Below are 19,692 nucleotides of genomic sequence, written 5' to 3'. Positions count from 1 at the left end.
AACTCACAGAGATCCGCCTGGCTCTGCCTCCCGAGTGCTGGGATTAAAGGCGTGCGCCACCACCGCCTGGCCTCTCTTAGTCATTCTTAACTGCTTGAAAGATTCTTTTCAGTCAGTGAATCAGCAGCTTGTGTTCATTTCTGTGACCAAACTGATGCTCACCTTCATTTGCAGCGGACATGCAGCCAGAGCCTGGGATGGCAGCTCTCCGAGGACCAGAGGAGGAGACCTGGAATGAGCATGCTGGGGAGACAGTGGAAGAGGAACCTCCACAGCCTTTGCAACCTGTGCTTGGAGCTCCTAGAGGTCGCCCTGCTTCACCCCAAGAGACGGGCCAGCAACCCCTGGAGGAAGCCAAGGCAGGGCCAGGCAGAGACCTTGCTGACCTTCCTGTTGGTGGCTCTGATACAGAGCCCCAGGGGGTCCAGACTAAGCTAAGAGAAGACCAGAAGGGTGCTGTGCTCAAGGTGGCTGGAGCTGGGAGGGAGCTGGCCCCCGGGGACTTGGAACCAGTGCTCAAGCCAGACCCTGCCCTGGCACCCAAGAGTCCAGAGAAGCAGTTTGCAGAGGAAGTAGCCAGGCAGCACCAACATGCCTTCGGTGGAGGTTCCCAAGAAAGGAAGGAAACTGTAAAGGAAGCAATGGCCACTGGTGCCAATATTCCCAAAGAGGCTGCCCAGCCCTTGGCAGGGGCAGAGGCTGAGGACTCTCGCGCAAAGTCCAGGCAATCAGGACCCACCATGGTCCCAGCTAGGCCAGCAGATACAGGCTTTCAGCCCCAAGCTAGGTTTCAGCAAGAACCCCAGGCCATCTCTGACAAAGGTCAGGATTCTCACCCAGAGGTAAGAAGTGAGGCTCCCCGAGGGGTTCACTTACCTGCTGAGGGGCAGCACAGAGGGAAGGAGGACGACACCATCCTGGAGGCAAAGAAGAGGCCAGATTCTAATTCTGGGCCCAGACTAGCTGTGCCTGGGGGTCAGAAGCCAGAGAACGCCAAACCCAACCGAGACCTGAAAGTGCAGGCTGGCTCTGACCTCCGGAGGAGGCGGCGGGACCTTGCCCCTCATCCAGAGCAGGAGCTGGCTCCGAAGGATGGAGTCATCATTAGCTTTAACTCCCTGCCTAATGTGCAGGGGAACGACCTCCGCGGTGCCCTGGACACCCAGCTCCGCCAGGCTGCAGGGGCCGCGTTACAGGTGGTACACAGCCGGCAAATTAAACAGTTGCCTGGAGACCTAGAGGAGGAGTGAGAACCAGGCATTGGACAGCAGTGACTGGAGGCCACACTCTTGTGTCCTCATGATGAGCTGGGAAAGCCTAACCCAGACATTTTGTCACTCGGTGGTGTCACTTGCTCCAAGGCTTCGCCAAGGCACTCGCCAGCCCAAGTATGGTTTGGGCCTTGAGCCAGCCCAGGAAAGGTAGTGCTGAGGTCCAGCTCTGCTGCTGCACCACGACAGCTCTTGTCTGTTCAGCACTGACAACTTTGAAGTTACCAGTCCTCATCTAATTTGCACTCTGACTTGACTGTCCCATGTTCTCCACGGTGTGGGAAACCCCCTGGGGAGGCCCAGGGTTGGGTATGACTTGACTTGGGTTGGGGAAGGAGGTACATGGCCTTCCTGGTTTCCTATCATATACATTCTTTGAAATTGATTATGAAACAAAAAATAAAACATCACTAACATCTAGTGAGTCAAGTTGGTTTACCTAAAGGAACACCTATTCAAGATCCTGGTACCAAACAGGTCCTAGAGGTCATGGGGTACATTCCCCAGCCATCATTGCTGGATTCAGATGGGTTAGTACAGTTGGGGACTCTACAGGCAGCTTGGTTCTCTGTGTCATGCTGATCCCTATTGTAGGGAGGTTGAGCACTGACAGGCATGTCGCCAGGGCACGCCTTGGGATGTCTCGTGCATCTCTATGGCCGCAAGCTCGGAGGGTAGAGCCGTCAGGGCTGTGTCCGAGTCAAAACAGAAATACATGATTGTGTTGTCTTCATTCGCTTACCAAGTAAGGCACTTGTGAGATTAAGGGACAAGAACCTGGTTTGTCCCCAAGCCCTGCTATGAAGGACTTGGAAGGCCCAGGAGTCTCAGTGGGGTCATGTGAACCAGGCCACACCCCACTGTGTGCTCTCTGTGCACCTCTTGAAATATATTTTATTACATTTTTTTAAGAAGATTTAGGCAGGGGCTGGAGAGATGGCTTAGTGGTTAAGAGCACTGATTGCTCTTCCAGAGGACCCTGGTTCAATTCCCAGCACCCACATGGCAGCTCACAACTGTCTGTAACTCCAGTGGCTGAGACCCAACACCCATGGCAAAACACCATTGTATGTGAAATAAAAATAAATAAATAAATAAATAAATGAATAAATGAATAAATAAAAAAAAAAAAGGGCTGGAGAGATGGCTCAGAGGTTAAGAGCACTGACTGCTCTTCCAAAGGTCCTGAGTTCAATTCCCAGCAACCACATGGTGGCTCACAACCATCTGTAATGAGATCTGGTACCCTCTTCTGGCCTGCAGTCATACATGCTGTATATGTAATAAATAAATAAATCTTAAAAAAAAAAAATCTGCTAACTCTTTAGAAAAACCTTAACCAAAAAAAAAAAAAAAAGAAGAAGAAGATGATGATTTAGGCCGGGTGGCAGTGGTGCACACCTTTAATCTCAGCACTCGGGAGGCAGAGCCAGGTGGACCTCTGTGAAAGAGTTCGAGGCCAGCCTGGGCTACAGAGCAAGTTCCTGGACAGGTACCAAAACTACATAGAGAAACCCTGTCTCGGAAAACTGAAAAAAAGTTAAAATTTATTTATGTGTATGAGTGTCACACAGATGTATGTCATCAGATGCATGCAGTGCCCTTGGAGGTCCAAAGAGGGTGTCAAATACCCTGGAACAGGAGTTACAAATGGTTTTGAGCTGCCGTATGGGTGCTGGGCATCAAACCTGGATCCTCTATGAGAATGAGTGCCCTTAAACACCGAGCCATCTCTCAGGCCCTCGTTACAATTTTTAAAAAGATGTCGTTGGACAGCTTGAAAAGCCAGAAAACGACAGCGGTGGAAGCTTCCACAGGCTCAAAGAAGGGATGTGCCAGTGAAAGGCAGTTCTTGGGCCTCCTCCCAGCCTTTCTTTCTAAAAACGGTTCCAAACAAGCTATTATTTGGCGGTTAGATGTCATCTGGCCATCCTCTTGGATTGGAACTCTTATTACCTTGCTGGAACTGGGGTTTTCGCACAGCTTGATATTCTTGAATACCCTCCCTTGACTTGTGTTCTTGAGCAGGCAGGGCTGTCCCTGCCCCCAGCACTTCCTCCTAGCTAACCCCCTAACCCTTCTGTCAACAGCCTTCAGATAAGGGACGTCTTCCCGCAGAAGGCACAGACCTGCGGGTGGGGGGCTTTGCTACTCAACTGCAGAAGTGCTGAGGCAGACAGTACCTCCATCTGGGTCCTGTGAGGGCGGGGGCACCGGGGAGCCACCTGCCAGTTGAGCTGCTGCCTTTAGTAGGTGTCGATCACCTGGTACAGGCTACTGGGACATGGTGCCTGCCCGCGAGGGTTCTGCTGTAGCGCTGCTATGCTTGTTCGCAGGGCTGCCAGGCCAGGATGCATGCTTCTGCCCCCGGAGCAACAGAGCAAGGCAGAACAGGAGCTCAGGTTCTCAAAGGAACAACAGATAGCCCAGGCTGTGGTGGTGCACACCTTTAATCCTAGCACTCCAGGAGGCAGAGACAGGCCACCCTGGTCTACATAGGGAGTTCCACCAGGGCTACACAGAGAAACCTTTTCTTGAGAAAAAAAACAAAAAGGAACAACAGATCTCACCTGAGGCCAAGACATTTGCTGTGGTTCAGTGTGGCCCCTCTAAAAACCGGGGGTTCCAAGTAAGAGTACCAGGAGGAAGTTTAAAGTGCTTAGGATACAAAGGTAGTATCCTTGCTGAGGCAACTTTTGTACTGTGGTCTCTTGCCCCATGAAAATTCAGCAGGAGGGCCCTCACAGTACAAAAGCTTGACCTTTAACCTCTGGGCTTCCAGACTGTGGGGAATACATTTGCACTCTTTGTAAATCCCCTGGTTCAGTATTCCACCCCAACAGCCCAAGTGGACTGACAGCATGCTTGAGCGGTCAGCGCTGTGCGGCTGACACAGCAACAGAGACCGTCTCTCCCGTAGCCAGTGTTCCTGAGACTGAGTCTGGAAACCAGAGAATAACGTAGGTGCAAAGGCCAAAGGCACCGGCACAGCTGTGGCCTGAGTACCTGAGAACAACTTGATTTATTTTGCTCAGTTTCAGTATTGTGATGCTTGGCCCATGTGATCAGGATGTTACAGCATACTAGCATATGGTAGAGGTTTTCCATATCCTGTTGGACAAGAACTGGGGATCAGGCACAACCTTCAAAAGCATGCCTGCAATGACCTACTTCCTGAAGTTTCTAGAACCTCTCAAAATAGAACCACTAGCTGGGGACCGAGACTTCACTAACACTAGTCCACGGGAAGAGGGTTGTGCATGTGGAGGAATCTAATATTCAAACCGTGACAGAGGGGAAGGAGTGGTCCTGGAGACCTGGGCTGTGCTGGGCCGTGGAAAGCAATGGATGTCTGTCACCTCAGAGGAGAGGATGAAGAGACAGCTAGAGAGAACATTTTGCCAGACAAATCTGAGGGGACCTGAGCTCAGTGGGGCCCAAAGTTGGGAAGTCTTCAGGAGGAAGATTGAAGAAGGTATAGTCTGAGCTATCAAGAGGATCGAAGATGCTGTGGCAGGCTGGGAAGTCAGTCTGGCGAGGCTGGTCTGAACACACGGAGAAAAGAACACACTGAGTAGGTAGTGCTTCTGACTGTGAAGGACAACCTAGTAATGTCCCTGGACAATCACTCATTCTGCTACCTTGGCAGCAGCAGCAGCGGGAGGGGTGGACTGTCCAGTAAAACCATCAGGTCCCTTGAGACCCGTCATCACTGTCCACTGGGACAGAATCTATCTGAGCTGGCTCTCTGCCATAGCCAAGAAGTCCTGTCTTGAGGTGGACTCAGAGCTATCTATCAGACAGGTTTTCTAGAGGCTGAAGAGATGGCTGAGCAGTTAAAAGCACATGGTGACTCACAACTATAACTCCAGTTCCAGGGCATCCAACACCTTCTTTGGGCCTCCCTGGCTACCAGGCACATACACAGTGCACATACATACATACATCTAAAATACTCATTAAATAAATTTTAAACTAAAACACATGGGTTTTCTCACTCTGGTAAGCTAGGCTAGTTCCAGAGTAGCAGTTAGATGCCACAGGGAGGCAGATTTTGGCATGAAGTGTAGGGCATGATGGTCTCTGGCCCTGTTCCCTGTACCAAGGCTCTGAGACAGGTGCAAACTGGTTCAAGGACAGCATGACCTCCACACGGAGTAGGACTGAGCAGTTCCTATGTTTCCCAGCAGGTGGCACTCACACACAGAATCCCTTGCTACACTTTGAAGTTTTTTAAACTCACCATGTGAAGAGGAGGGAAAGAAGGAAAGCCAGGAGCCATCATCTGTGACAGGCTGCAGGGATGGCTGTCCCCTCACTGAAAGTCCCAAGCAGAACCTCCTTGTTGACTTTTGTCGGGAAAAGCCTCTGCCCAATCCCTGGACAGCCATCTCTACGGCACTTCTTCCCCTGTGGGCTCACTCCCCGGGGCTGCTCTGTTATCTTTGCTGTGTTTTGCTCATAACCAGCTGGATCCAGGGCCTGGTGTGCTAGGCTTAGATCAAATAATTTTGATGAGAATAGTAGGGATTTTTTTGTTTTAAGATTTATAATTTTATATTGTATTTTGCCTGCATTCATGTCTGTACCACATGTGTGCCTGGTTCCTGAAAGGCCAGAAGAGGGGGTTGGATCCCCTGGAACTGGAATTAAAAGATGGTTGTGAGCTGCCATGTAGGTGCTGGCAACTGAGCCTGGGTCCTCTAAAAGAGCAACAAGTACTCTTAACTGCTGAACCATCTCTCCAGCCTTTGGTGAGAACAGGTTTAATGGGGACCCTTCGGCAGAGTCCTGTGGTCTAGACCTGCCACCTGCTTTTTTTTTGGGGGGGGGGGGATGTGATGCAGGTGTGCTCTGGATGCATTGTCTTTGGGAGACCAGTTCCTTATACCATGCTCTGTGTATAAAAGCCTGAAACTGTGTCGGATTAAATAACCTTCATTGTTGTTTCTGTTACATCTTGATGGAATCCAGATCCTCACACATACACACTGCTGGTAAACAAACCCTGTGGTGCCCAAGGTTCAAGTTGAGAACAAACAAAAACACCAGGAACTTCACCGCCCAGACCTTCTTTCAGTCCCCAGAGCTCTTCATTGTGTGCCATCAGGACAAGGCACCTGTGCCCACAGCCCTTCTTAGGTGCTTCCCGTCAGGGTCTTCTTGGCCTGAAGGAGAAAGCATTTATTTCCAAGTTAGATATGACTTAAAAGCAAGATCTCTACTACATCAAATGCCACATTCTCCCAAACACCTTAAAGAACTGAGGTGCTGCTGTGTATGTGGGGGTACCTGACTGAGCTCACCTAAAAGATGAAGCCTGCACCCTGTGATTGAGTGGAGGATCTATAGGTGCTGTGCAGGGACGAATGAGGAATCACAGTGGGATTCCTTCATCTGGCCCAGGAAAAGGAGAAGGAGATGGACTCAACAGCCTGCCAGCCACACACTTCTGGTCAACCACAGGAAAGGTTAACAGAGAAAGCAGAAGCCTGTGAACATTAGGAGTGGGTCTAGGGCTTCAGGAAGAGCTCCTGGCCACCAACCACAAAAGAATGAAGGCTTGTCTTGTTGCCTTTCCCCTCAGGGAGGGATGTAGGGTTGGAAAGCCACCAAAAGGCAGGGATCAAGTCAGACGGAACAAGACAAGTGCAACACCTGATGACTGAATGGAACAGTCTCTGATGGGAAACTAGTTGTGGGCTGCTAGGTAAGGCTAGGCTGTAGTAAACTCAAGGAAAGTTTAGATCTCCAAACACTACTCTTTCTGCCTAAGGCTATTCTGGAGTGTCGGCAAACTGCCTCAGATTCACTGTATGGCTCTGGGTTCTTAACAACAACCCTATCTCTAGTCCTATTTCTGCATTTACATCTCTCAGTAGCACTTGTGGTATGACCGACCCCAGACCCACTGAGTCAGCAGTACCCCAGGAGGAGGTCAGCATTAGTGACACTCTAGGAACCTATTCTAGAATGAGGGCCCAAGACTTTGGCAGTCAAAGTCCCCATTATCTGGTGGAACACTCACTGTGGTTTTACCAAGATGCCCACCTCACTACTCCAGGTCTTTAGCCTTGCTAACATTAGCCATCTCCACAAGACTGTAGGTGGGGCAGCAACTAACAGAGGGGGCTTGCGGTGGAGGGCTCACAGGCAGAAGACAAGGACCAAGAACCCAAGCGGTTCTCACCACTTCTGTGCTACAGAACCGGCTACGGACACTGCACTTTACTCCTCGGTGAAAGGGGTGCCTAGGAGGGCCCTCCCCCGACATCACACAGGAACCCCGAGAGAGGGCGAGCGGGGCTGGGGTCGGTCTGGGCAGGCTGCCCTTCGGCCACGGTGCCAATAGTTAACGAGAGGGGTCTCCTGCCCTTTCGCTGATCCTTCCTGGAGCTGACTGGCAGAAAAAGGGATGTCTGGTCTCTCCCTAAAGCATCGGAAAAGAAAAGCCAAACTAGGCGCGACGCAGGGGGGACGCGCCCACCTACCGCGGCGGCGAAGCAGCTCCTCAGGGCCTCGAACTCGCGCACGCAAAGGTCCTTCCTCAGGCGGCCTCCGGGGGCTGTAGAGGCCTGCACGCACCTGCCGTACGCCGAAGCCTGAGGGAAGAAGACCTGACGGTAGTGTGGCCTGACCAGAGCCGCCACCCTCCCTCCCTTTCCGGCTAACCTGCAGGTCCAGCTCTGCCCGCCCCTTACCTCAGCCCCGCAGGCCGCCAGATGCTCCGGGAAGGCTCGGAGACGGCTCCGCACGCGCCCCCATAAGGCTCCGTTGGCGGACATGAGCGGTTCCTCCAGGCCCCCGTGGACGCCGCCATATTGGGTCCCGCCTCTTCCGGCGTCGAATAAGTGAACATCCGGCACCTCCGCCCATACTGTTTTCTAGTTGGTCAGAGTCGCGGGCCTGTTCTTCTGTAATTGGTACTAGTCCTTGTCCATCTCTAACTGGGACTTTGGACTGGCTGAGCCTCGGATGTTTTCGGACCTCTGTGCCCCCTTCCTGCGACCGATTGGCTGGGGGAGACAGAGCAGCGCGATGATTGGAGGATCGAAGCCTGGCGGAAGCGGGGCCAGCCTCAGGGGGGCGGTTCCTTGGACCATGGCGGCCGCGCCGCCGCTGCGGGACCGCTTGAGCTTCCTGCATAGGGTGAGTGGAGTTCGCAGGGTCTGCTGACACCCGGCGCCCGGGCATCTCGCTAGATTAGCGGGGACAGGCTGCCCAGCCACTGCTGAGAACGAGAGAGCCTGCTCTGCTAGTAGGAGGACGAGCCCAAGGGCGGCGGGCGGTCTCCGGCGGGGCCCGAGCCCGGCTTCCCCGGCTTCATTTCAGAGAAAGATCCTGGAAACTCATGCTTCGTAAGGGGACAGGAGGCATCTGGAAGGCCGTAGCTACCGGGTGGGGAAGGCGGAGCCTGTTGCCAGCTGTTGAGTGAAACAAACTGACTGCCCTAAGCTTTCTGACTGGAGCTTGAGGGTCTTGAGTGCCCCTAGGGACCTTTCTTAGGCCTTTAAGAAGCCGTGCTACAGGAGGTCAGATCTCTTATGTAGAGGCTGGGACAAGTTCTTAATGCTGATCGCTTCCTCCAGATCCCCTTAAAAGCACTGTGGACAAATAGTGAAGCGAGGCTGCCAGTGCCTGTACACTTGTCTTAAATATTCCTAAACCACACCCTTTCCCAGATACTGAGTGATGAGAAATAGGTGTTTCCAGATTTCAACCAGATAAACACTTGCAGTAACAGGCAAGCCAGTAGCATAAGCAATCACGACCATGCTAATGCATGACTATGTAAAATTAAGTCAGCCGTTCATGAGGAGCTGCAAACCCATCAAGCCGAGCATACATGCAAAGCCCCGAGGTTCTTGCTGTTGCTGCTTGATAAGTAGGTATATTTAAAATATCGGGCCGGGCGGTGGTGGCGCACGCCTTTAATCCCAGCACTCAGGAGGCAGAGCCAGGCGGATCTCTGTGAGTTCGAGGCCAGCCTGGGCTACCAAGTGAGTTCCAGGAGAGGCGCAAAGCTACACAGAGAAACCCTGTCTCGAAAAACCAAAAAATAAATAAATAAATAAATAAATAAATAAATAAATAAATAAAATAAAATATCCTTACACTTGTGAGTGTAGAGGCTGGGGCTGAGCCTCATCTTGACCTTCTTAGAGAGCTCTCATTGATTGTCCTCTCTCCTGGGGCCATTCATCCCTGCCAGAGCAGAGCCTGCTTAAAGCTGTGCTTTGTAACCACTAGGATGATTCTGGTCCCTCTTAGGCATTCTCCTGGGCATTTTTAGCACCAATGAGCATAAGGCTTGCTTCCATTTTGGTTGGTGCCTGGGACCTACCAAGATGGTAGCTCATCATGGTCCTCATTCCTCTTCAGCTCCCCATTCTCTTGAAGGGGACCTCAGATGATGACATCCCGTGTCCAGGCTACCTGTTTGAAGAGATTGCCAGTATCCTTCTGCACTGTTCCCATTGGTGGGGGAAGAGTAAAGAGTGGGCATCCTGACTTAGCAGGAAGTGTTATTGGGATGAGGGCAGGTTCTTATGCTATCCCAGGAGCACCACCAACATCTTTTTCCTAGTATCCAGATGTATGTGTCAGGGGTGTACTAAAAGCTGCAATACCAATGGTGTAGAGTCCAGGACACCCTAAAAGTTCCAGTGTTGATGAAACCAAAGCCTGTGGTAATGGTCCTCAGGGAGTGTGACCTGAGAAGGGTCATGGTCATAGGAGGTTGAGTTTGTGTCTGCCTGCTCCTTCCCTAACTCAAATGACTCTCAGAAATTTCCCACGAGTCATTGGGCAGCAGCCAGTGCCTGCTGGAGTACCTCCTGAACCGCCTGGACAGTAGCTCTGGCCACGTCAAGCTCAAGGTGAGTCCCTGAGTGGTAGGTAGCAGACCAGGCCTCAGCTCCTGCTCAGCCGAGGACAGGCACTTAGCTGTACTGAGTGTCCTGTACCATAGCAGCCAGCCCCACAAACCTGTCCACTCTCCAGGTGCTGAAGATCTTGCTTTACCTATGTGGTCATGGCTCTTCCTCCTTCCTGCTCATCCTCAGACGAAACTCTGCTCTCATCCAGGAAGCCACAGGTATGGAAAGACACAGGTGTGCCCAGGGAAAGCAGGGGTGGGGGAGACTAAACCCTCAAGTGCTATGCTTGGGGCTTGGGGTCCTGACTGGTCTAGACTTATAAATGGAAATGTGTCTGTGCTGGAGGTCCCCACTAAGTATTCTCTGGGGACGGGCTCTTAGCCCCGGAAGGATGAAGCAGTACGGGCATGTACAGGGTGCTGTGGTATTCCCCAGTATGTGCAAGGCCCTGAGCCAGGGAAAGCTTGTGGCTTAATGTGATATAAGAAAACCTGATTTTCCGCCGGGCGGTGGTGGCGCACGCCTTTAATCCCAGCACTCGGGAGGCAGAGGCAGGCGGATCTCTGTGAGTTCGAGGCCAGCCTGGACTACCAAGTGAGTTCCAGGAAAGGCGCAAAGCTACACAGAGAAACCCTGTCTCGAAAAACCAAAAAAAAAAAAAAAAAAAAGAAAACCTGATTTTCCATGATGGAAGCTTTTTAGCAGAGGGAATTTAGCTCAGGTTGAGCCAGCCTAGGAATCAGGGGCTATTTCATACCTGGAAGGCCCTGATAGAGCCAGGCCCTGAGAAACCTCTAAAAGGTTCCTGTTGCAGGCAGGTAGAAGAGAATGGACCCAAAGAAGCGGTTAGGTAGGCATAGCTCCAGTGTGTGGGAGAGGTGGAGTGGTCTCCGGCAGACACAGTGTCTGTTGTGATGGTAGATGGTGGAGTTGCTACTGTGAGTGGTCAAGAGAGGATGTTAAAGGATCCTGAGGAGGGGCTGGGGACTTACTACCTGGGAGGGCTGGTTTACTGTGGGTTGGGAGCACTGCCCAGGCTCAGCCTGTCCCATCTGACTTCTGCCCTGCAGCTTTTGCAGGCCCCCCTGACCCTCTTCATGGAAACAGCTTGTACCAGAAGGTGCGGGCAGCTGCCCAGGTGAGCCTAGGACAGGGTCAAAGCACAGAGTGGCTCTGTGAGCTGCTTGCTGTTTCCTGCACACAGGACCCAGCTCTCCCCTCCTTGCTGGGCCACAGCCCCTGTGCCGGGTTGGGCAGCTCAAGAGAGGTGTCTGAAACAGCAGGGCTGGTGGGGTGGGCAGAGCGGCAGGCTCGGGTGGGACTCTGAGCACCCACTTCTTCATTTAGGACCTGGGTAGCACCTTGTTCTCAGATGCTGTGCCACTGCCTCCCTCCCAGCCACCCCAGGCCCTGCCTCCAGCAGGTATGCCACTCTGGTGACCAGCTCCGGCCACCAGCAGAGGATGTCCCTCTTGGTGTCCTAGACATCTTTGTACATGGGGGCTGGTCTGGGGGGAGGCCTGCACTGATGCCAGTGTCCTCTTTCAGGCATGGGTGCCCAGGCCAGACCTCATAGTGCTCTCCAGGGCTTCGGCTACACTAAGGAGTGGGGCCGGACAGGTAAGGGACAGGGCTCTTGGGTAGGGATACCAAAGGGTCAGGGTCAGGCCTCACTGGCATCTCATTAGCTATCCCCCAACTCTATCACATGTGGACTTACTCTTTCCTGGTGTGCTCCTCTGTGGTGTTTCCTCTGCCTAGCTGGGAGGAAGGTATGACAGGCCAGCTCTACTTGATGGACAGGGAGGAGGAGCTAGACTTAAGTCCAGCTGGCTGTGTTGGCCGTTTTTGCTGCTTGAGAGGCAAGGGTCCAGGCCGTGACGGGAACCCAGAGGGTCACCGTGCAGGTTGTAGCAATGTCCTGTATGTGGGTACCTGTGTCAGCAGACACTTGAGGTTTGTTTGTTGAAGGTCTATACAGCAGCACATAATAGAGCAAGTAACCTCAGCTATCCTTGGGGCCGGATGCTAGGCTGTATCCAGCTGTGTGTTGTAGCTGCTACAGATGGGCCTTTTTGCAGCTCTGGGGCCTCTGACTGATGCTTTAACCTCTAAGTCCCTTCTTCAAAGGCAAGGATGGGCCCCTGACACTTGAGTGAAGGGCCAAGGACATTTTCACTTTTCATACCCTCCCCCCTCAGAACATCCCTTGATCTCAGCTGTAAGCCAAGTGTCCAGACTACAATGCCCGGGATTTGTGGCAGCAACTCTGTTCCCTGCAGCATGTGTCTTTACCTCCTTAGGTCTGAGCAAGCAGTAGCTCTGGCCCCCTCCTGGAGAATGTGGCTGGAGGTCGGGGAGGTGGGCTAGGATGCTGGCACTACCTCTTCTGCTGATGCCACCTCTTCTGTGCACAGGCTCTGCGGGTGAAACCCTCCTCTCTACAATCCAGAGGGCCGCAGAGGTAGTGGCTAATGTTGTGCGTCCTGGGCCTGAGAACCCCAGTACCCAGGGACCCCTGCCACGTGGTGATACCTATCAGCCTGCAGTGACACCTTTAGCTAGCCACACACACCCCAACCCTGGGACTCTAATCCTTGGGGCCAGAGGTATGGAGGCAAGGGTTGCCACCCTTGCAGATCTGGGTCATTCCTTCGTGTCAAGTGTTGGGGCGGGGAATGGGCACTTGATGGATGTGGTGATAAATGTTGACGCTGCCCTCACTGGCAGGAGCCCCAGGCTTCTGACCCGGCAGGAAGCACTCACCCATTTTGTGTGCCTAGGGTTTCTAGAGCTGCCCTGTAAGCCCAGGATACAACCCCTTGTCTCCTAACCCAGACAGAGTCCCTCAGGAGATGGCATGGGGCCCATGGAAAGCCCTGGGACCTTGCCTGCCATTCTGTCTTTCAGCTGTGAGACACCAGCCTGGGCAGGCTGGAGGAGGCTGGGATGAGCTGGACAGTGGTCCGAGTTCCCAGAATTCCTCCTGCACCAGCAACCCGAGCAGGGCCTCAGACTCAGGCAGTCGGTCGGGCAGTGACAGCCACTCTGGGGCCAGCCGTGAGCCAGGTGACCTGTCAGAAAGGTATGTGGAATAGGTGGCCACCTGTCTGAGTTAGGGTTTCTATTGCTGTGAAGAGACACCATGACCATGGCACATCTTACAAAGGAAAACGTTTAAGTGGGGTGGCTTGCTTACAGTTCAGAGTTTCAGTCCATTGTAATCGTGGTAGGACATGATAGTGTGCAGGCAGACATGGTGCTGGAGAAGTAGCTGAGAGTCCTACACTTTCAGGCAACAGGAAGTGCTCTGAAACACTGGGCATTATCTTGAGCATATATGAGAATTCAAAGCTACACACTTCCTCCAACAAGACCACACCTACTCCAACAAGGCCACACATCCTAATAATCCCCTTCCTTTGGGGGCCATTTTCTTTCAAACCACCATACCACCTCTCCCAAAGGGGCTGTCAACAGGCTCCCTGACCTCCAGGCCTTACCTTCTTCCAGTGTGGGAGCTTAGGGGGTGTTGTCCCACCTGTCTACCTGAGGTTTTTTGTTTGTTTTGTTTTTTTTAAATCTTTAAGATTTAATTATTATGTATACAGTGTTCTGCCTGCATGCCAGAAGAGGGCACCAGATCTCATTACAGATGGCTGTGAGCCACCATGTGGTTGCTGAGAATTGAACTCAGGACCTCTGGAAGAACAGCCAGTGCTCTTAACCGCTGAGCCATCTCTCCAGCCCCTACCTGAGATTTGATATCCTGACTTATCCTTTTATTTTCTCCAGGACTGAGGCCATGGCCCCAAATGACTGTCAGCAAGAGCTGAGCCTAGTGAGAACTGTGACACAGGGGCCACGTGTCTTCCTGAGCCGTGAGGAGACCCAGCACTTCATCAAAGAGTGAGCTGCCCACCTGCACCTGCCCCCTAGGGAGGAGGGAGCTGGCCGTGGCTGCCCCCAATCCCTCCTGTATGTCTCCCCTGTGCAGGTGTGGGCTGCTCAACTGTGAGGCTGTGCTGGAGCTGCTCCTCCGCCAGCTGGTCGGGACCAGTGAGTGCGAGCAGATGGTAAGGATGAGAGTGAGGGGCAGGTGCTGTGTGGGTAAAGCAGGACATCACGGAGGATGGAGGGCAGGGTGGGGCCCACGCAGGCCTCCCTAAGTGAGGAGCCGTGAGAGCTGACTTCCATCCTCCCCTGCTTCCTTCCCGCTCACAGAGGGCACTGTGTGCCATTGCCTCCTTTGGGGGTGCTGACCTCCTGCCTCAGGAGCATGTCCTCCTCCTCTGCCGGCAACAGCTGCAGGAACTTGGTGCAGGCAACCCCGGACCTGTGACCAACAAAGCTACCAAGGTGGGCAGTGGGCCCTGGGAACGGCAGAGTCTGTCTCGGCCCCTAGCTGGCCATGATCAGTGCTTGATGGGCACACTCCTGCAGCCCTGCTTAGTGGGTAGTGCCCACCTCCCTTGGGCTCTGGCACTGTGGGTACTTCAGCTTCTTCCCCTTCCTGGACCCCCACCCACCCATACTGCTGCTGTGTCAGACCCACTACCTTGTGTCCTACACAACACTCCACCTTCTCCAGAAAGTCTGCCTGGCTTGCAGCTCTCCTCTCTGTCACATCTCCAGGGTCTCCTCATGCCCTTCCTATCTACTTGGTTGCATGCCTAGCTGTTGCTGTTTGTTTGTGCTGAGACAGGGTTTCTTTGTGTAGCCCTGGCTGTCCTGGAACTCTCTTTGTAGACCAGACTGGTCTCGAACTCACGGAGATTCCCATGCCCCTGCCTCTGTCTTCTGAGTGCTGGGATTAAAAGCATGCGCCACATACCTGGGGTCTTGTTTTCTCTGTGGTTGTTAAACTTGCAGTGTCTCGGCCCCTCAGTCCAGGTTGGCTATGCTGTTAGCACTGTTAACTCCCTTTTGGTCACAGCACCTGGTAAACTTGGGGTGACATCACAGGAGCATATGTCCAGACTGACTAGATACATCAGGTCTCCTTGGCACCTTCAGTTCCTTGATGCCTGGAAGGTTCTGAGGCTGGGACTGCCCATACATCTGTTAAGTAGGACTTGTTTCATGTGTCCAACCATTCCAACAGCAGATTACTGGGTACCTGCCTTGTCCCCAGCACTAAGCAGGCACTCCCTCCTTCCTGTTTTCCTCTAGATCCTGAGACACTTTGAAGCCTCCTGTGGACAGCAGTTCCCTGCCCGAAGGCCCTGTGCCCAGCACAGCTCTGCAGCTGCCCTTGTGGGCCCAGCTGATCTGCTGACCAGCCCTGTGCCTCCCCCTGGGAGCCAGGTCTTCCTCCAGCCTCTTAGCTCCATCACCATCGTGCCCAGGGATCCTGTGCCCGCTCCATCCCCAGATACCCTTCTTCCTGCTCTAGAGGATGCCAGTGAGGTCAAAACCCAATTGGTATGTTCTAGTGAACAGGGGGCAGGATTTGAGCAGAGCCCAGAGAACACAGACACCCCAGAGGGTAGCTCCAGTACGTGCCTGTGGAGTCCCAACTCTTTGTTTGAGGGAATGGAGCTGGTGGCTTGCTCCCGCCTGCCCTGCCCCAGCTCCCAGGATCTCCAGCCAGATGTACAGGTGACCACAGAACATTCCATCTCAGAGCCATCAGCTTTCCCATTTTTGAATATGTGACTCTCTGGGCCCAAGGAGTGGTCCTTGAGTGTCTTCTGGGTATCCTCTTGCCCCCTCTGGCCCCTCTCTTTTACCTAGAAAGCTGTGGTAAGGCAGTCCCTGTGTGGGCCTCCCAGTGGTCAGAAGAGTCAGTCGTTGAAGACATACGGGCCTCAGTGCTGACCAGCCAAGATGGAAGTGTGGAAAAGAGGGTCAATTGGTCCCTCAAAAGATGTTTGCACACTCATCGCTTCTTGGGAAGCTGACTCTCTGGCCATGCTCCTGAGACTGACTTCTGTCTTCTTCCCGGCAAGACACACACAAACCTTTTTGAAGGTCTGTCCATGGCTGGAGACCACCTCAGAGGTTTCTTGCTTCATGTAGTACATCTACAGGGCAGTGCTTTCCCAGGGCTGTTGGCCACAGCCCCTCTGCTCCATGCTGCTCTGATTCTAGGAGGCTGAACACAGAGGCCAAACCCTCACCCCGACCCCCGGGCTACCTCGGTCCCTGTCGGGACCCGTCCCTTTGCTAGGTGCTGGCAATGGTTATATGGACTTGAATGCCTATGGTAGCAACTGGCAGGTAGCAGGGCTGCAGTGCTGACCTTGGGTACCCTGGGCAAGCCCTGCCTGCCTGACCCTCAGAAGTGAGCACTTGTAAGGGTTGGAAACATGGACTTGGTTCTTAGTTAAGGTTCTGATCTCGGGTCTTTCCGTAGGGAGCCACAGCCTTCAGGGTCACAGCACTGTGGGGTTGTGCCTGTGCCTGTGGCCCAAAAGGTCTGATTTTCAACTTCCTTAGCCAAGTGCCCTGTGGCCATTTCCAGTGTCAGGTCCCTGTAGGACCCTGCTCTGGATGCTCAGCTTGTCACAGTTTTCTGCAGACCATGGGAGAGTCTAGTGAACCTTCCTGTCCATCTCAGAAGAGCCTGTGGAACTGGGACATGCACTTTCCCAATAAACATCGATGTTTACACAGCCCACACTGCTGCGGCTGGTTTTTATTAATAAGGGGTACACTTCAAGGACTTCTTTTCCTAGGTAGAACAGATGTTTTCTCCTTAAGTGTTTGGTGGAACTTCTCAGTGGTATTGTTTTGTCCTCACCCTCAAGGGGCTAGAAGGATATTTTGAACGGAAGTTGTGGTTATACCATTCCAGGATGCGCAGTGAACAAGGCTGGAGAGGGAGCATTTTCAAAGAGGTGTTGTCCTAAACCCCACCAGAGTCTCAGGGTGTTCAGTTGTGTCAAAAGCAAGGCCTTGTGTGTATTAGGCAAGTGCTGTACCACTGAGCTGTAGTGATTTTTTCCTGTAGTAATGAACTGACACCAAAGTTGACAGGAAATAGTTGATGTGCATTGGTGTTTTGCCTGCAGGTATGTCCGTGTGAGGGAGTCAGATCCCCTGGAAATGGAGTTACGGACAGTTGTGAGCTGCTATGTGGGTGCTGGGGATTGAATCCAGGTCCTCTGGAAGAGCAGCCAATGCTCTTAACCTCTAAGCCATCTCTCCAGCCTCAGTGTGTTACAGCTCCTACAGTGTGGCTTTTTCTGGGAGTCTTTCTGTTAACCCTGGGTACAGAAACATTTTCACGTAGGTTCGGCTGGTGAATCGGAGTTCCATTGGGGCTGCAGGAGCAGGGGAATGCTCATAGCCACTGCACCACTGGGGTGTCCTTTTTCCTAGTAACTATTGATGACATGTGGGGTGGGGGTGGGGTGGGGAGGTACTTGCTATCCCAACCCTCCTGTGAGGGAATGGTAACAGACTTGTTATCATGAGGGACACCTATGGCTGATTTGTTTACCACGGCTATGCTTGCCAAGACTGCTGTTGGGGAAGTCTTAAACAAAAAAGATGATAAATCTCCACAAACAAGGTCAACAACAGCGTCCACATCCTGGAGGTAGAACCTGGGGTGTTCCGGTGGTTTCTGCATCTGTAGTAGTAGTTCAATGAGCAGGTGGTACCCTCCAGTGATGGTGCTGGAGCTATCAGTGTTTAAAAGACCTAAGACATCTTGGCCCATACCTCGGACTTTACACATAAATTTAAAGTGAACCATAGCCTAAGTGTCAAACGTGCTAGGTGTGGTGGTGTGCTCCTTTAATTCCGGCTCCCAGGAGGCAGGGAGACGACTCTCAGAATTTGAAGCCAGCCTGCTCTACATAGGGATTTCTAGGCTGGCCAGGACTACATAGTAAGACCCTGTGGAGGGAAAAAAGATCTTTATCAACAGGAAAAATGCTTTGAATGCACAGTTAAGAGAATGAAAGATGAGCCAAAGACTGAGAGAGACTATTTTTAGGACACATGTTTCATGCAGACTAATGTGAAAACCTTGTCAAGAACACACAAAGACCAGTGAGATGGCTAGGCTGGTAAAGGCACTTGCCACACACACAGCCTGACAAACAGAGTTCAATCCTTGGGACCTACATGGTGGATGAAGAAAACTGATACATGGTTGTCCTTTGACCTCTTATGATGGCTATTCTTGGTTGTCACCTTGACTATATCTGGAATGAGCCACAATCCAGAATAGTGGAGGGCACAGCCGTGAGAGGTTTCCTGCTTGGTTGAAGTGGGTGAATCCACTTCTAGTCTAGACCTTTGAGATAGGAAGACACACACCTTTGATCCTGATCTTTAGGTGGAGAGACACAGGCCTTTATATGGGCTATACCTGCTGCTGGAAGTCTGCATGAGGATATAGGAGAAGGAAGCTTTAGCTCTTTGCCTGCTAACCTTGCTAGCACATCCATTCCTTCACTGTCTTTGGAGCCTATTTCGGGATTCCAGCATGTACAGAAGACCAGCTGAGACACCCAGCAACTACTAGATTCTTGGACTTTCTATTCACAGCCAGCCATTGCTGGATTAGCTGGACTGCAGCCTGTAATTTATTCCAATACATCACACACACACAGACACACATACACACACACACACACACACACACACACACACACACACACACACACACACGAGAGAGAGAGACAGAGACAGAGAGAGACAGAGAAAGAAAGAAAATTCATTTTATAAGTTCTGTGCCTTCAGAGGACCCAGGCTAATACACCTCATGTATGCCATGGCATGAGTGTGCTCTCACATGTATATACACAGAAATTTAAAACTCAAAACTAGCAAACCACCCAAATTACAAAGTGTCTGAAAGATCTGGACAGACATGAAAGAACCTGGTGAATGCATGGCAGATAAGCACACACAGATCTTCACCTGAGTAGGCAACAAAGCGTGTGACTTACAACCACTCGCCTATTACGGTGACTAAAGACTCCAGCCACTTCAAGAGCTGAGGGGACACACATCAAGTGGAGCTTACACGACACTGGCCATGCCGTGTCTGGAAAACATCTTGGCGGTTTCTTAAACCGCACTGGTTTCTGTCATAGGAATTCACAGCAGACAAGTGAAAAGCTATGTTCACACAAAAGTTAGTGTATACATCTGCTTCCATATTTACTCAAATATGGAACAAGCCCTGGATCATTCTAGAGATAAGTACGGTAACATGTCACCACCAGCTAGAATACTGGGGAGAGAGACAAGATGAATCCTGGACCTTTCCGGTGGGGCGACAGGAAGACACTATGTGCCTTACGTCCCTGACATTCTTCAAGAGATAAAACAAAAGGTCCTAGCCAGCCCGTGCCCAAAGCAGGGCATTAGACGAAGCGTTAGACAAAGGCTTCACAGGGGTGTGTGTGGAGGTGGAAGAGTGACCATGTCTGAGTGGATGGTTACTGCACACAAAAGGATGCGGATTTTAATAAGTATAAATCAAAGCTTTCCGTTAATTTTTTTAAAGAAGCCATCAGTGTTTAAAAGCATGCACTGTTCTCGCACAGGACCCAGGTTTTGGTTCCTAGTACCTGTAT

At 52.1% G+C, this 19,692-nt stretch overlaps 3 protein-coding genes across 7 annotated transcripts in view; 2 read left to right on the top strand and 1 right to left on the bottom strand.

The window, feature by feature from the left end:
- Slc38a10 (solute carrier family 38 member 10) overlaps nucleotides 1-1,687 on the top strand; it is a 52,915-nt gene extending 51,228 nt beyond the window's left edge. For all 4 annotated transcript variants that reach the window (XM_059272265.1, XM_059272264.1, XM_059272267.1 and 1 more), the window contains one exon: nucleotides 175-1,687. In XM_059272265.1, the coding sequence (XP_059128248.1) occupies nucleotides 175-1,250 (1,076 nt within the window). In that variant the 3' untranslated portion in view covers nucleotides 1,251-1,687. The remainder of the gene's footprint in view (nucleotides 1-174) is intronic.
- A 4,506-nt stretch (nucleotides 1,688-6,193) lies between these two features.
- Ndufaf8 (NADH:ubiquinone oxidoreductase complex assembly factor 8) lies at nucleotides 6,194-8,105 on the bottom strand. Of its 2 annotated transcripts, none has more exons than XM_059269860.1 (3): nucleotides 7,973-8,105; nucleotides 7,763-7,873; nucleotides 6,194-6,439 (listed from the first exon to the last, which is right to left on the bottom strand). In XM_059269860.1, exons 1-3 carry the CDS (start codon nucleotides 8,054-8,056, stop codon nucleotides 6,410-6,412), a joined length of 225 nt encoding a protein of 74 aa, XP_059125843.1. In that variant the 5' UTR covers nucleotides 8,057-8,105; the 3' UTR covers nucleotides 6,194-6,409. The 2 variants fall into 2 exon arrangements, with proteins under 2 accessions (XP_059125843.1, XP_059125842.1); XM_059269859.1 differs by having other exon boundaries at nucleotides 7,763-7,888; nucleotides 7,973-8,097.
- Nucleotides 8,106-8,317: 212 nt separating this feature from the next.
- Nucleotides 8,318-15,815, top strand: Tepsin (TEPSIN adaptor related protein complex 4 accessory protein). The gene is made up of 13 exons (XM_059269858.1): nucleotides 8,318-8,420; nucleotides 9,654-9,726; nucleotides 10,059-10,150; nucleotides 10,275-10,368; nucleotides 11,221-11,288; nucleotides 11,498-11,573; nucleotides 11,699-11,770; nucleotides 12,568-12,759; nucleotides 13,061-13,235; nucleotides 13,946-14,059; nucleotides 14,148-14,226; nucleotides 14,375-14,509; nucleotides 15,323-15,815. The coding sequence occupies exons 1-13, from the start codon at nucleotides 8,373-8,375 to the stop codon at nucleotides 15,806-15,808; spliced, it is 1,704 nt and encodes a 567-aa protein (XP_059125841.1). The 5' UTR covers nucleotides 8,318-8,372; the 3' UTR covers nucleotides 15,809-15,815.
- Nucleotides 15,816-19,692: the final 3,877 nt, after the last annotated feature.

This window comes from Peromyscus eremicus, chromosome 8a (genome assembly GCF_949786415.1).
Source record: "Peromyscus eremicus chromosome 8a, PerEre_H2_v1, whole genome shotgun sequence".
NCBI lineage: Eukaryota > Metazoa > Chordata > Mammalia > Rodentia > Cricetidae > Peromyscus > Peromyscus eremicus.
The sequence above is the reverse complement of the archived record's forward strand: the minus strand, read 5'-3'. Positions and strand labels throughout refer to the sequence as shown.